Consider the following 15,870-nt stretch of genomic DNA (forward strand, 5'->3'; position numbering starts at 1 on the left):
GGGGCCAGATAGGAATCAGGAGGACTGGAGATGGCCCTGGAGGCCATCAGGGTGAAGAGACTTGCCTAAGATCACACAGCTAGGAAATGGCAAATGTGTGAGGCTGGATTTGAACTCCCATCCTCCTGACTCCAAGGTCAGTGCTCTATCCACTGCATGCCCAATTACTCCATTTTATAGATGAGGAAGCTAAGGCTGAGAGAGCTTGAGTGACTTTTCCAAGGTCTCACAGCTAGCAAGCATCTGAGCTAGGATTTGAACTCCAGGTCTGATGCTCTAACCCTCTTACTTCCAATACTGGAAGTCAGCCATCGCCTCCTTCCCATCTTCCCTGAAGCCTTCTACTTCCTTCTCTGTAAATAAGGGGGATGGATGGAGGGGCCAGAGGAGATGGTCCCCCACGTCCTTCTAAGAGCTCAGTCAGTGATCCTGGGAGTCCTTTTAAATTCTTCCATTCCTAGGGGTTCTCTCCCAATGCCGGGCAAAGAATGGGTGCTAAATAAAAGTGTGTTCAATTGAAATGAATCAAAGAGAGGATTCCAGGTCCTGAGCAAAGGCGCCCAAACAGGGGAGGGGAGTAGGGCTGCCAGTGGCACAAGTTGGGGCCCTCTACCAGACTGGACACCATCCAGTTTGCCAGTATCCTTGTGAGAAATGGTGCCTGGAAGGGACCCTTGCACTCCAAATGTGGTCTGCTGACCCAGCCCCAGCACAGCTTGGTCAAACTCGCATCTCCAACCAAAAAAGTCTCGAAACAAGGCAGGGTGAAAATAATGGTAAATTTTATTGGCATAAATCACAGGAATTTAAACGGGAAAAGCAAGGTTAGAAATTTATAAGGAAGAAAAAAATCAAATCAAACTGGTTGACCCAGAGGCGTCCCCCAGATGTCCCTGGCCCCAGAGGGAAGGGACAGGGGGAAGGTCACTGTAAACAGAGCACTAAGGCCTCGAGGTGGACATATGGACACCCCCAAAACAGAGGCAGTTCCTGGCTTTCATTCAGCTAAGTGAACCAGCAAGAGTGCGCTGAGATCACCGCCAACTCTGCCTTTCCCGCCACCACCAGGGCCTCCCTCAGACCCACCCTGCCATTAGCCCATTTCCAATGACCAGAGAAGGTCCCAGGAATGGATGGAACCAGCAGTTCCACCTGCAGACTCAGGTGAGCTCCCATTTCACTGCCTGGCCAAAAGTGGCCAAGATTCTGCCAAGACCCACCCCCGGGGGCCTCGAGGATCTGGCCTGACCAGTCACTCAAGCAAGTGCCCCCTCAGTTTCAGCTGGGTTTCTCCCCCAGACCTTTTCCCAAACATTCATGGTCAGCTCAAAATGGGGACAAGGCTGGGGCAACAGAGCCAGGGGGTCTCAAGCACCCACCGGCTCATTCCTTTCTTAAGAAGGAGCCTCTAGTTCTCTGGCACCCCATTCCAAGGTTTCCCAAAGAAGAGGGAAATGTGCCACAAAAGGGGCTGACCAGTGTTGAGGACGATGTCCAGATCAGAGAGCAAGCTGGGGCAGGGCCCTGGCGGACTCGTGCTTCACAAGAGGGCGGCTTGGATGGAGACCCCCCCCCCCACTCCCTATGGCTTATTCCAGCAGAAATTGGGAAATCCCATCGTGTCCCCCCCCCAGCATTTCACCTGCCACTCCTTATGCCCTGACCTCTGTCACAAAGGCAGGCAAGGGGGTGGAGCTAGCCGGGACCTGGGGGAAGGAGTCTGGGAGGAAGGGGATCTCAATACAGCAGTTTACAAAATGTTCTAGGGGACTGTGAGAGAGGGAATAAAAAGCCAACTGCTTTGTGCTAGAAAAGATCCTGGTGGCCTCCCTGCCACAGAAGCCCGTGGTACAAAGACAACCTTATTGGTCAAGAGTGCTGGACAACAAGGCCACCCGGGTTACTGCCCGCAGCTGAGAGCAGGGAAAGGACAGGGCCAAAGCAACATCTTAAAAATCTTCTCAAAATCATTTCAGAGAGAGAATTAAAAGCAACCCAGACAAATCGGAATTTAAACCTCAGTGTAAAAATCTATCAAACACGGGGCAGCATCCAGTCTGGGGCCGTGCCCATGGCATGTGTGCCACTCCTGGAGTCCAGAGCCCGGGCTCTGCCACCCACAAAGTCAATATAAAATATTATTGCTGGAGAGTCCTTCCTCAGTAGAACCAAGGGGCTAGAAGCCCCTAGAAAAGAGGCCTCGGGAGGGAGAAGAGAGGAGAGGAGAGGGGCCTCAGGGACCTCTCCACCTGCCCTGCTCCACCCCAACCCCAAGCTTCTCCCCAAGTGGGTTTCTGCTGGCATTCACCGGACAGGGGCTGGCTGCCCTCCAGCGTCCTGAACCAGAGGGAGGAGGGAGAAAAATGGAGGAAGGGGAAGTAGAGGAGATGGGGGGGGGAAGAGGAGGAGGAAAAAAGGAAGGGGAAAGGGAGAGAGAGAAGGAGGTCAATAGGAAAAACAAGAAGTTGGGAAAGTCCTGCCCCTCAAAAACTCCCTGAATGGGCAGCCCCAGGTCTGGGGTGCCCAGTGACCTGGCTAAGAAATGATTCCAGTGTGGGGTGCCAGGGTCTGCACGGCAGGGAGAAAACCAGATCCCAGGCCCTCCCCCACCATGAAAGAAGGAGGCAGAGTGAAGAGAGGACGGGGAGGAAGTGGGCCTGGGGAGATCCTTGGGAAGAGGAAACCAGACTCAGGCGATTTTCTGGCCTCCCCTTCCTCCTGTTCCCTGCCAAGCCTGGCCTCAGAAGCAGATTCCAATTCCCAGAGGGTCCTGCCAAAGCCCCTGCCCCCGCCCGAGCCCTGGCCATGAGGTCTGTGGGTCCCAGGAGCCCCTCCCAAAGGGGGTCTGAGGCAGGGTGGGGGGGAGCCCAGGGGCTCTAACAAAAGAGTTTGAGGAAGCAGTTCTGACAGTAGGGCTTGTCATTCTGTTCCTTGAAGGTTCCCTTGTTGAGTTGCTTGAGACAAAAGGCGCAGACAAAATGTTCCGGGTGGAACTTCTTGGCCATGGCGGTGATGCAGCGGCCCGTGATGGGCTTCTGGCAGCCAGAGCAGAGCGAGCCGCGGCGCTCGTGGTAGTGCACCTCGCAGTAGGGCTGCCCGTCGTGCTCAAAAAAACTGCCATTGATGAAGGGCGTGAAGCACTCCTGACCAGCACAAGGAAGGGTGGGAACGGTCAGGCCGGGAGGCTCTGACCAGCCGCAAGGGGGTCCCGGGCCCCCCCACGGAGACCCCGGGGATGAAGGGACAAGCTTCAGGAAGATGAGGACACTGCCCAGAGAGAGCAGACGGAGGCCCAACGTGAAGCCGGGCCTCCTGCCTCCCTGCCTGGCTGTCTTCCTGTCACCCCCACCCATGACCTGTGTCCTGGCCCTGCAGAGGCTGCCCAGGGCCGAACACCCAGGACTGCTACCAGGAACTTTGTCCTACAAGCCTCACAGAATGCTCACAGAGGGGGTGCTGCCACCAGGGCAGGGGGCCCTTACCCGGCATACGAAACACTCGGGGTGCCAGAGGGTGTTGAGTGCAGAGATGTAGTTCTCCAGGATGGCCCGGGCACAGCCTCCACATTTAGGGGCAAACATGTCAAAGTAATCTTTTCGACAGTAGGCCTTCCCATCTTTCTCATGGAAACCTGCAGAGAGAGGAGGGCGCAGGCCATGTTTAGAGAGGGTCAGGGTGAGGGGGCCTCGGGGCCGGATGGGGCAAAGTGCTCATTCTGCAGGAGAGACCTGAGCCTAGAGGGAGGAAAGTCTTGTCAGAGGCAGGATTCAAATCCAGATCCTCTGCCTTCCAGTCTGGCCCCCTTTCCACTCCTCTCTGCTGTCTCTCTACCATTAACTACACAGGATCCTAGCTTTAGTGGCATCAAGGATCTCTTCCCCTCCCCACATGATCTTGGGGCTAGGCCGCGGCCTCCAGCCCAAGCCCAGTACCTTCCGGTCCAAAGAAAGCTCCACACTGGGCACAGAAGAAGTGTTCTGGGTGCCAAGTTCGATCCAAGGCCGTCACCACTTTCTAGAGAGGAGAAATCCCAGGGGGAAAGCTGCTGGAGGGGGCTGTGGCTCCCTTCACCCAATTTAGAGAGTCAGAGTCGAGGCCCAGCCTCAGAGGTGGCCTTGCACCACCCCCCCAGCCCCAGAAGCCTCCCTGCAGCAAGGGGCACTGGCCAGCCTGGCACCCCTCAGGGCCAGCGGGTGAGGTTCCCTGCTGTTTCCCTCCTCAGCCCTCCTCCTGGACCCCATTCGCATTTAGCTGGGATCCATGTCCCCAAGAAGAGAAGCTCTCTGAGGGCAGGCTCCCAGAGCCTGGGACACTGTAGGGAGCCAGTGAGTGCCTGCTGAAAGCATCAGTGACCTCTCCTGCTGGCCTCCCTGCTCTCCGGCCCAGGCCTCTGGACACTCCTCCCCAGACTGCCCTCTGACCAGCCCCCCTGGAGGGTGTCCCACCCCGACCCGGGGACTTACATCCAAGATGGGCCCATTACAATAGTAACAGCGGGGGGAGAAGAGGTTGTGGTAGTCTTTTTCACAGTAAGGCTGCCCGTCGCGTTCAAAGAAGTTGCGTGAGCCGATCTCCTCCTGGCAGTGAGTACAGACGAAGTGCTCGGGATGCCAAGTCTTCCCCATCGCCGTCACCACCTGCGGAAGGGGAAAAGATGAGGAAGGAGCCTGGAGAACGTCAGCTGCTTGAGGGTCTCCCCCCCACACACATAGAGCTCAGTGCTGGGCTCACACCGTGTCCGACCCCAGGGACCCTGTGTGGGGTTTCCTTGGCAGCGGTGTGGGAGTAGTTTGACAGTGGAGGAAACTGAGGCAAATGGCCACACAGTCAAACCCGAATTCAGATCTCATTCTAGCCACTGCGCTTCCTAGCCAAGCCTCTAATACAACTCAGTTCCTGAAATACAATGAGGCTGACCCTTCTGCCATCCCAGAGTCGAGGGATCTTCCCTGGGTCCCCCCCTCCATCACCTGTCCAGCGATGGGCTTCTTGCAGGCCCCACAGACGCCTTTGGCAACAGTGGCGACACCCAATTTGTTCAGGTCTGACTGCAGGCTCCCCAGCATGCTGTCCAGTTGGCTTCCTGGCTTTGGGGGGCCGCCGGGTGGGGAGTGGCTCCCTGCTTTCCCCTGGGCCATGAACTGTGGAGCAAGAGGAGAAAGGCAGCTGAGAAGGGGAGATGGTGGTATCTGAATCCCCGACTGGGACACCAGGGAAGTTTCATCTATCAACCTGGCTGCTGCCGAGGGTTCGAGGCCACTCAGCCCATTCTATAGACACAGTAACCAGAGGGAGCCAAACAGCCTAGTGACCTTCCTGAGGCCAAATAACAAAAGAGGGATCGACCATCCAGGCGGCCCCGCTTCCCTCCCAGAGCACTGGAGACAGAAGGGAACGAGAAGGCCATCTGGACAATGATGCTCGGCCCTCCCTCCAGAGTCGCCCATGGCCCTAGCCATCCACCCCTACAGAGACGGTGCACACGGGAAGGGGCTGATGTTTGTTGACTGAATGACTGATGGATAGGCAGTTCAAGCGGAGTTCAGAGACCACCAATGACCCTCCAGCTGGGCCGCTGACAGAGGCTGACTGCCCATCGACAACAAGAGCCAGGAAGAGGCCACCCCCAGCCCAGGCAGGTGAGAAGCCTGAACCCCAAGGGAGCTCCATGGCAGGGGAAGAGGAGCAGAGAAGCCCCTGGACACCAGACTACCCGAGAGGTGAAAGGCAGAACCGGGGAAGGCGCAGCCATCTCCCATCTCTCTGTGGGGCTGCTTAGGAGCCCCCACCCGACCAGGAGGAAAGGGGCCAACCTCGGGAAAGGCCAGGGCTGCGGGGAGCTCACTGCTACGAGGAGATGGGCCAGCTGCCTTCCTGAGGGTAGGAGGGCTGGGGGGTGGACGGGCTGCCAGTGGGACCAGAGGCTGGGCTGTGCAAGCCATTGTCAGCACCTGTGGAGGAGGTTGAGGTTGGCGTCTGACCAGGGGAGCCAGAGGGAGGTGGAGACACTGCAGAAAGGGACAGAGGCCCAGGGAGCAGAAGAAGGGAGGAGGCCAATCGCTCATGCAAGAAGGGCACTGGACTATGGAGGCCAATTTAGTTAGCCCTAGGGACCCTCTGGGGGCAAGCCTGCCTCAACTGGGGGGAAGAGCGGATCCTCATCAGTCTGGCAGCCAACAGAGACGGTGAGGCGGGCAGCCGCCGGGGTGCAGGGTGGGCGGGAGAAAGAGGACACCCCAGGAATGGGGGCCAGGGCAGCTGAATGCCCCTCCTCATCCCAAGGGGCATCCCTGACCCTCAGCGTCCCGGGGGAGGCGTGGCCCGGGGCCAGCAGCATCTGGGGGACAGGGGGACCACTCTCAGGGGTGTGTCTGAGATACTGGAGAGAAGGAGAAGGAGGAGGAGAGACAGGAACTGAGATGGTTCTTCTCAGGGGAATAGGAGAATCAGGAGGAAAGACAACCTGGGGAAGGAAGGAGGAAGACAAGTGAGGAGGAGGAGAGACGGGAAATGCCCTTGAGATCTCTGCAAGGCCCCACCACCCAGCACTGAGATCAGGCAAGGTGCCCAGCTTCATCCCTGCAGAACCCCAGAGTCCAGGGTCCCAGAGAGGATCTGAAAGCCTCTCCAATGCCACCTGCTGGCCACACAGACCACCCAGCTCCTCTTCTGACCCTGGCTCACCCCAAGCAGCCCTAACTGCAGATGGAACCAAGAGCCAGGAGAGATCGGCAAGTGTTCCTTAATGCCCCTCTCCTCCTTCACCCCACCCCCTGGGGCCATGCCCAGGGTCCCCTGCCAGATACCTTCTCTACAACCTGTCCCCTGTCCCTCCTCCCTCGCGGCTGCACAGTGATGACAACCCCCTCCGTCAGCCAGGCCTCCGGGTCAGCCCCTGCCTCGGCCGCCCCCTCTTCCTCTGGCCTGATTCCCAATCGGCCCTGCAACTCGGCAATGAGCTGATCCTGAGATGGGGTCTTGTGGAGGACGGCGGGGCCCAGGCGTCGACGCGGGGAGGGTTCCCGTGACATGGGGTGCGCGTGGCCGGTCTCCCGGCTCCTCCTGATCACAGAGCGGATCTGAGAGACAGGGGAAGCCGGTCACGGCCAAATCCGTGTGACAGATCTCTGGCTGCCGGGGAGCCCAAGCAGACCCAACACTCCCCGTGAGGCATGGCCCCTGCTCCCCATCCAGCAGCCACGAGGGCCCCATTTCCACACCGAAGTCAAGATGTTCAGAAAGAATGGGTGGTGAGGCGTGCCAGACCCCGGTCAAGGCAGAGGGCCCAGAGAAGGAGCCCCAGGAGATTGGGGGTCTCCCTCCAAACTTCCTGTATCTTCGTGCTGTAAAGTGGGGACGATGACCAATCATACCCAGCCTGCAAGTCACGGAGTGGGCTGGTGAGGCGCACCAGCCAGACGAGGCCTCGTAGCAGCCACGACAGTGGAGCGTCTCCTGCTCCTTGGTTTGAGCCTGGTTTCTTCTGAGGGGTCTGACCACACCATGCACAGGGGCTCCATGGGGGCACATGCTGTTAGTACAGTCATGGGGACGGGCAGCTCCACTCTCACACCATGCACTGCGGGGACATGCACAGGCGTCGCCGCCCTCCCCCTCTGGTGCCTGCCTGGCCAGAGGTGGAAATCCTCTCCACCGTGGGAGGCTCAGTCAGCAGGGGTGGCTCTGGTACGTCTCTCTGGGTCAAGCTTCCTGCGGTTTCTGGGTCCCAGTCTCCCCGTGCCGAGCTCATATCTCTCCTGGGAGGGCTCTCCAGGCCCGGCTCTGTCTTAGCCTGAGTGGGGTGGCCACCATCCTGACCCATCAGTCCTTGTGCCACCAAGGTCCTCTGCTGGCTGGGCTCCTTCACAGGGCCCCAGGTGTCTGGGAAGACATCCTGTCGGGTCACAGCGACAATAGCTGGTTCAGTGGCTCCTTCCAGAGCACAAGCTGCTTTGTGTGAATCTGGGGATCTCGGAGACCCCAAAGCCCACAGGTGTTCCCTCGAGGTATCACCCACCTCCCCTAGAGGAGGGCTGATGGGCACCTTCCAAGGTAGGCTGGGCTGCTGGGCTGTGTGGGCTTTGGGAAAAAAGGAGCCAGAACACACAGTCTGGGAAGGTTTCCTCTCACTGATGAGCTCTGCTCTGGCCATTTCGGTCATTTGAATCGGGTTCTGGTTCTCTGTCCCAAAGGGACACCCATCCATGGAAGATAACCCATTGCTGCCAGCATCAGACGTTCCCCCAAGTCTGGTCGGGTCTGGCCACTCCAGGGGACCTGAGGACAGAGGTGGGGGGCTTCTCCCTGTGTCCCCATTCTCCTCAATGCACAGGACCCCAGAGGTACCCCCCCGGTCAACAGAGATGTGTCTAGTTCGGGGCATCAAAGCATCAGAAGATGACAGAGCGCCATGTGGTTCTGGAGAGGCCCACGATTGGGCCGATGGCTCCAATCTTGGGGACACGGAGGAGCTGGTCTGGAGGGAAATTGGGATAAAGGAAGGCAGAGAGGAAGTTCAAGACCCTTGGCCCTGGCAGGGGCCCCCACCTCAGGTCCCAGGGCTGCACCTACCGGAGCAACAAATCTAAGCAAGTCATGCCAGGGAGCACACTTCCCCCAAGATACTCAGAACTGGCAGTCAAGCCCACAGACCGCCTAGGTGGTCACCCACAAGGTGACCTCCAAGGTCAGAAAACAGCCAAAGAGCTCTGGGAAAGAAGCAGGCTTTGCTGGAGGGGAGGGGACAACAAGTAAAAGGAGTAACAAGAAGGGGAGGGTGGAGTGGGCTCTCCAAGATAAGGACACTCTCTCTCTCTCTCTCTCTCTCTCTCTCTCTCTCTCTCTCTCTCTCTCTTTTGAAAGAAACCCACTGGCCCAGAGTGACGGGGAAACAACAATTTGGGGTGATCATTCCTTGCTGGTCTGTCCTTCACTGGCCCTGAAGCCCTCTTTATCCAACAAGGGGCCATCACCCTTGTGTCCCACCTTGCCTTTCTCTTCTGAGAGGGCCCATACCTCCCTCTGGCCCAGCCCCCACTCCAGAGGAGACACTATTTGGCCCATCACCAACCACTGTAGAGTCCAAACCTGAGCTCCCAAGATGGGGAAATTTCTGACCCCGAGATCCAGAGTCCCGGCTCCTCCCCTGGGATGGACTAGAGCACACTCTGAGGCACCTCCTTTGCCACTGGTCTACACAGACCAGGGCAAAGCCTACCTCTGGAGAGTCTCGGTCAAGCCCCACCGACTCAGCCCTTCCTCGTCATAAAGAAAAGGCTTGGGGGATGGCTCCCCCCACCCCCCCCAGCTCCTCCACTCTCTGCCCTCCCCAAGGCTACCATCTGACCCAGAAGGCAAGGCCAGATCAGCAAATTGTTGAAGAAATCAATCCCCATCAATAGCCATTTAGATTCTGGCAGGCTGCTCACCTTCTAAATAAAACCTCCCAGCCCATTCCTGGGCAGGAAGAAAGTGGGGGAGGCTGGCTTGGGAAGGGCTCGGGCCAGGGCAAGAGAGCAGGCTCAGAATCAGTTACTGGTCAGCGCTGGCCTGCCAGCCCGAGGTGTTGGGTTTCCCACAGTTGTGGCTGGTGGGAAGGAGAGGCCCCGCCGCCAAACCTCAAAGGGAGGGAGGAGAGGAAGGCTGAGGAATCAGCCCCCTGGATTCTGGGCAAAGAAGAAGCCAGAGAGAGAGGGGAGAGGAGGAGGGGAGAGGTCTCAGTCATCGCCACGCACTGGTTCTGTTCGGGTGAGAGCTGGCTCCTGGGCTTCACACCCTCCCGGTTAACATCCCCACCCCCACCCCATCGGCCCATCTGCTGGCAGGGACGGAGCCGCTCACTTATCTGCTCTGGCTCCACCAGCCTCAGCAGCTTAGGAGGCAAACCAAACTCTCCCTGGCCTGACCCAGGTTGCATCTTGATGCCCACCTGGTGGGAACCAGAACAGCCCCCTCCCTAGCCTCCAGGGGCTGGCCATCCTCAGATACGGAGCCAGACTGAAGGCGAGACCAGGAACAAGGAATGGGGGAGGGGGCGGGCAAAGGCCGGCGGAGCACCTTGAAGTCCGAGAGGGAGGCCATCAGCTCGTCCAGCTCCCTGGTGGCCGAGGAGGCCGAGATGCGGGTCTGCTGCTGGCTGGAGGTGACGCGCTGAGGGTTGTTCATCTCTCCCTGGTTCACAGTGATGGCTGGGCTGTAGGGAGGGGCAGAGGGGCGGTGAGCCACGGGCACCAGAGGGTCAGACAGGCCTGTCCCCAGCCTGGACCACTCTCAAGGCTTCACCTCGGCATCCCCAGACTCCACTTGGGTCCCCGAGTCTCGGGAAAGCCTTGGCAGTGGCACCAGCAGAGGATTACGGGGGAGGGGGGAGGGAAGCTTTGGGCAGCTCCCCAAGGGGACCCAACTCAGTCCCAAAGAACCACCCCAGGCTGGGGCTGAAACGAGCCCACCACAAACCAGACAACTGAGGAGCCATTAGAGGCGACCTGGGGCTGGCACTTTCACAGCTCCCCTGTCATCTAACCCTCTCATACCTCGGGCTTTCGGGGTCCAGGGTCACATCCTGGAAGTGCTCCTGGGGCACTGCCCTTCCTGTCTCTATTTCTGCTTTAAGACCCAGAGGGAGGAAGTGCCCAGGGAGGGAGTGCGTAGACTGTACCACAACCCCGCCAACCTAACACGGAGGCTTCAGAATGCCCCTTGTACACCCCCCCTCAGAACCCCTGGCCCAGGCTGCTACTCACACAGGACTGGGCACGGAACTTTCCAGCTCATCCAGAAGGCTCTCCACGCTGGGTCTCACATCTTCTAGCCCCCGGGCCCCATTCCGCTTGGGCTTCTCCTTCACTGGGGGGGTGGCCTTTCCCCCCAAGGGACTGTTGTTCTCAGGGATGCCATAGTGAGGACTCAGGCCCCCGGGCAGCACAGGGCTCTGGTTAGCCTCATCTTGGGAGAGAAGAAGAGAAAGTCTGATGGAGGCCCAGGGTCAGGGAGCAGCACCCTCCCCCAGCACCCCCAGCCCGGGGCCTCTCCCTCACCTGACAAGAAGCCCGTGGCCGGACTGTGTTGGACGGCATTCAATTCCAGGAGGAGCCGGTCGAGTTCCGACAGGTTACTGCCCAGAGAGGAGCTCATGATGGTGGGGGAAGGTTCAGCTGACTTCTGTTTGTTGGGGAAACTGGGGAGAGAGAGGCAGAAGACCCCTGAGACCTCCACCCACCTGGGGGGGGGGGGTTTGAGCTCAATAAGCATCAAGGGTGGGGGGGCCTGAAGCCTGAGTCCTGAGAGGGGCTGTGGCTTGCAACGGCTTCATGTGGGGTGGGGGCCAAGGCCAGGGGTCCCATCTGGGCTCTTCCAGGGGATTCCCAGGGGTCCGGCTGGTTCCCTGGGAGGAAGGCCATCCATCCAAGCAGGAAGATAAGCAGGGGGACAGGGAGGGCTGTGGTCAGTTGGGAGAGGAAGGAAGTCTGGCTCCCCAAGAGGCCACGGAAGATGGGGCCAGGGCTCCCAACGGCCAGAATGCAACAGGAACAGGCCTAGCAGGGCACAGGGAGAAGGGGAAATGGGGAAGGAGGAGGAGCTGAGGGGGGAAGGAGGAAAAGAAGGGGGAAGGCGGGAGGGGAGCGCTGTCTCCTCTAATAACAACCACCACCAATGGCACTTCTAGAGCTCTTGACCCAAGGGGTCTCATTTGAGGAGTTGGAGAATCAGGGATCATAGAGGTAGAGAGGGACCCTACAGAATGCCCAGCATGAAGCTGGACCAGTCCCACTCCCTCATTTGACAGATGTGGCAACTGAGGCAGGCAAGGAGATGACACGACTAAAGCATAGATGGAATCTGGGTGGGACCCTGGAGGTGGACTACTCCAGCTCTCCCCCTTTACAAATGAGGAAACCGAAGCTGAGAGAGGTGAAGCAGACTGGAGGCAGTTCAGTGGCACAGTGGTTAGAGTCAGGACCCAAGTTCAAATGTGACCTCAGACACCAGCTGCGTGATCTCCATCTGCCTCAGTTTCCTGGCCTGTAAATGGGGATCATCGACAGGCCCCGCCTGCCAGGGCTGTGGAACGAGCATGGGAAGCTGCAGACTTTAATGGGCTCTAGCCTTGTTGGCCATCGCCAGCAACCTCATCCTCATCCTTGCCTGGGGTTCCCCAGGTCGTACTCATCCCTCTGCTCTCCCTCCTCCCAGATGGTGCCTCTTCCTCCCCGGTGGGTGCTACCTGTACACGTGCTCTTCCTCACTGGCTCCTCGGGGGCCCGGGGACCCAAGGCTGTCCCGGGACACAGGGGCGCTGGGGCTTTTTGCACTGGAGTTGTACACGGGAGACTGGGGTGGAGGCTGTGGGGAGAGGAGGTCGGGCCTGAGCCATGGAAGGGCTGAGACAGCAGCTCCACCCCAGAGGAGGAGGTGGGGGCAAGTCTGGGGGAGACTCCGGGTGGCCCTGAATCATCTGTCCACCCCCTGTCCCCTCCAGGAGGTGCGCACTCATCAGGGGCTTTCCACTGCCTGCTGAGTAATACCTCCACCATTCCAACTGTAGGTGGGAGCAGGACTGGTTGGGGTGACCAGGGCTTTCCTTCCCCCAGCTCACCCCAGCTCTACTTCATTCCCAAGCCCTAACCATGGGACCCTCCCCACAGTGCGCCCTGTCTCTCAAATCCATGCCCACAGCCATGGGGTCCCCAGACCCTACCTGCTGGTGGATGTAGCGGCTGCTGCTAGTCTGCCACTGGTCCAGGGGGTCAAGGACTGTGCCGTTGAGCGCCTCGCTAGAGGGAGGTGGGGGGACCGGGGGAGGCACCGCAATCTCTTGATAGGTGTGATTTCCCGTGGGGTAAGAATACGGGGTCTCTTCAGACAGGAACACGGGCCGTTTGGAGATATGGGAGGTGGTGGACTCCAGGTCCGCGAGCAAGGCGTCTGGTATGGAAAGAACATGAAGGCAAGTGAAACAAGAGCAGCCTCTGGCTGGCAGTGCCCCCCCTCCCCGCCAAGGCCCAAGCATTGCATCACCATCACCACAGGGGCCAAGCCAGCTCCTGAGGAAAGGAGACAGAAAAATGCAGATATACGACCACCCTTCTAAGGTACGCCGGGGGCGTCTGCAGCCTCCTGATCACCGCTTGACAGCATGCTGGGCTGCCAACCAACTGCCTACCCCAGGTCCCCCCAACAAAACCTGGGAAGGATAAGAAATTTCTGACAGGAATAGAAAGGATGACTACACCAGACAGAGGAGAAGAGAAGCTGGGAGGGGCCCCCCACCTCCCAGGGAGGGGTCCAGACATCCCTGTTCGGGGGAAAGGTGCCTGTTCTAATCTATTCTGCCTAAATAGGTGGGCAGGAGAGTTCAAAATGCCTGGCGGGCAGCCCAGCCCCAAGGGTGACTGAGAGGCAGAGGAGCCAGCCCCTCGAGAAGGGCCTGCCATGCCTGCCAGCTGGCACAGGGAGGGTGTGGGCCTGGCCCTCTAACCCAGGGCTCAGCCTCCTTTACCTGGAAGCTGTGTGAGGGGTGAGGATGAGGAGGGGCAGTGCCTGTCCATGTCTGGTGGGAGGAAACGCCCCATCCACAGATGAGGACTGGTCCAAGGAGGGGGTGACCTCTCCCAACCTCTCAGAGCAGAGGGGTCAGAAGGTGAGCCAGCAGGGCACGGGTGCCCACCACACTCCCCAGGTGACCAGAACCAGATTTAGATGGAATCAGGAAATACTGAAAAATGAAAACAATGCTAAAAAAGTAGTTCTCTAAGACAAAGTATGGGCAAGAGGTTTCAGAACAGGCCTCCATTTATCTACCCGATGCTGGCTCTCACATGGGACAATCTGAGGGGAAGGCTGGACGAGAGGAGGTTCCTACAGGCAGGACTTGGCAAAAGAGCCAAGAAGCCCAGAGTTCAAATTCTGGCAGATGAGCTCTTTCTAGGCCTCAGTTTCCCCAGCTAAACAAGGGAGGAGTTCCAGCCTAGCCTCACAGCACCCCCCAGCAAGCACTGAAGCAAGGCCAGTCTGCCCAGGCCCAAGTTCCCTTCTTGAACTGCTCACTGGGCCAACCCTAAATCCCTCCCATCCTCCCAAGGCCAAAGTCCAGGGCTCTCTAGCCACTTCAGATGCCAAGACGTCTGCCAACTCGGAGGAATCCCCCCCCCCCCCCAAGCACAGAGAAGTCAAACCTTGTGGTCCTGTCCCAGAGGAGAAGTAGGAAGCAAAAAGCTATAGCCTGGAGCACCAAGAAAGGTCCGGGGAAGGTGAGGGTGGGGCCGCCCGCTGGGAGGACAGGTCTTCTGACGTCAGAGAGAAGAGACTTCCTGTGGTCCCAGCCCATCCCTTCCAGACACGCCAGTCGAGGAGCTCCCGCAAAGAGGTGGGGCTTCCTCTTTCTCCACCAGGTGAAAGTAGAGGGAGCTAGGGTGGAGGTGAGTCAGGAAGGGAAGGCCGGGCGATGGCCCCGGGCCAGGTGAAGGCCCAGGCCAGGTGTCCAGGAGCTGCCCGGTCACCTCAGCCCACAGCAGCCAGATCTCTGGTGCTCCTCCCAAGTAGTGCCCCACTGAGATAAGCTCCCACAGAATTGAGAACTCAGGCAGAACTGGGCCCAAAGCAGCCCCTCTGTTGAGAGGTTCTCTACCTCTCCTTGAAGAGCTCCCCTTCCCCTGGGGGTCCTGTCCAAATCCCCCACTCTAGGCTGGCCTACCCCCACCTCCAGTTCTGCCCCAGTAGGTGAGAGGTGACAGAGAGATGGATCTGGAGGCAGAGGTCTTGGGCTTTCTCCCCGGGTGCCCCTGGACAAGTTATTCCCTAGCACATGTGCCCTTAGTTTCCTTATCTGTAAAATCGGGGGGCTGAATTGAGTGCTAAACTCCCTCCTGGCTCTCACATTCTATGACAGTGAGTCAATCAATAATTAATGCCAATAATCTGAAAGACTTGAATTCAAATTCAGCCTCAAGACACTTCTGAGCTGGGTGACCCTAGGTGAGTCACTTCACCCGGTTTGCCTCAGTTTCCTCATCTGTAAAATCAGCTGGAGAAGGAGGCAGTGAACCACTCCAAGAAGACCTCAAATGGGGTCACAAAGAGTCCAACACGATTGAAAAACAACTAACAGGGATAAGGCAAGAAGCAAAAGAAGCTCCTTCCCTCGAGGAGCTTACAATCTAATGGAAGAAATATGTCCAAGCAAATTCTAGACAGGATGACTGGAAATAGTCTTCTGGTTTTAGTTGTTTTTAAAGCTCAGCCTGGGGGAAAGGGGAGGTATACATTGGGAAACGGCCAATGTGGAAACACCAAAACCACAAACCCCAAGGCTTTTTTGGTGACTGCTCTGGTTGAAGGTTAGAGGCTCCCTTCAGTGGGAGCCACTGACAGATCCCGACTTGACTTAATTGTTGTGTTGAGGATGGAGAATTAAGGAAGGAAAGAAGAAAACATCAAAAATGAAGTTTAAAACTAAAATTCTTTCCTAAATACATGTCCCTCTCCCTCCTAGAAAGCTGGTTGTTAAACATTCACCAACCCAGCCCTGCTTTTGTCTGCCATCTGTGTCTTGGGACTCTCTGGGTTCTAGGGTTCCCCCCACCTCAGCTCTTTATTTTTGGTTCTAGGTAGGATGGGGGAGAGGGAACATTGTGAACAAATGGAGCCAGGCTTAGAGGGAGCAGGGAAGGAGGGCTGGGGCTGCATTCTGGGGCCATCTGGATCCTAATCTTCGGATCATGGTGAAATAGTTAAAGTTTCAAGTTTCCTTCTCTGGTATGAGTCAACACAAGCTCAGGGTCAGACTGGGAGGAACTGGGGTGGGGGGGGAGCAAGGAGGGGTCCTCAGAGAGAGGGTGCCCACCTGTTTCATGGTTTTGGTGACAGCCTTCC

The 15,870-nt window shown here is 58.1% G+C and overlaps 1 protein-coding gene across 4 annotated transcripts in view; it reads right to left on the reverse strand.

Annotated features, from left to right (window-relative positions):
* Positions 1 to 765: 765 nt before the first annotated feature.
* The window catches only part of PXN (paxillin), a 49,691-nt gene continuing 34,586 nt past the window's right edge, over positions 766 to 15,870 (reverse strand). For 2 of the 4 annotated variants that reach the window (XM_074205995.1, XM_074205998.1), the window contains exons 2-12: positions 12,698 to 12,924; positions 12,224 to 12,342; positions 11,037 to 11,176; positions 10,743 to 10,944; positions 10,057 to 10,192; positions 5,814 to 5,951; positions 4,971 to 5,141; positions 4,464 to 4,637; positions 3,933 to 4,014; positions 3,483 to 3,631; positions 766 to 3,143 (exon numbers count right to left, since the gene is read on the reverse strand). In XM_074205995.1, the coding sequence (XP_074062096.1) occupies positions 2,877 to 3,143; positions 3,483 to 3,631; positions 3,933 to 4,014; positions 4,464 to 4,637; positions 4,971 to 5,141; positions 5,814 to 5,951; positions 10,057 to 10,192; positions 10,743 to 10,944; positions 11,037 to 11,176; positions 12,224 to 12,342; positions 12,698 to 12,924 (1,805 nt within the window). In that variant the 3' untranslated portion in view covers positions 766 to 2,876. Of the gene's footprint in view, positions 3,144 to 3,482; positions 3,632 to 3,932; positions 4,015 to 4,463; positions 4,638 to 4,970; positions 5,142 to 5,813; positions 5,952 to 7,564; positions 8,477 to 10,056; positions 10,193 to 10,742; positions 10,945 to 11,036; positions 11,177 to 12,223; positions 12,343 to 12,697; positions 12,925 to 15,870 lie in introns of those variants that run through there. The other 2 variants (XM_074205997.1, XM_074205996.1) reach the window with 2 other exon arrangements.

This window comes from Macrotis lagotis, chromosome X (assembly GCF_037893015.1).
Source record: "Macrotis lagotis isolate mMagLag1 chromosome X, bilby.v1.9.chrom.fasta, whole genome shotgun sequence".
NCBI lineage: Eukaryota > Metazoa > Chordata > Mammalia > Peramelemorphia > Peramelidae > Macrotis > Macrotis lagotis.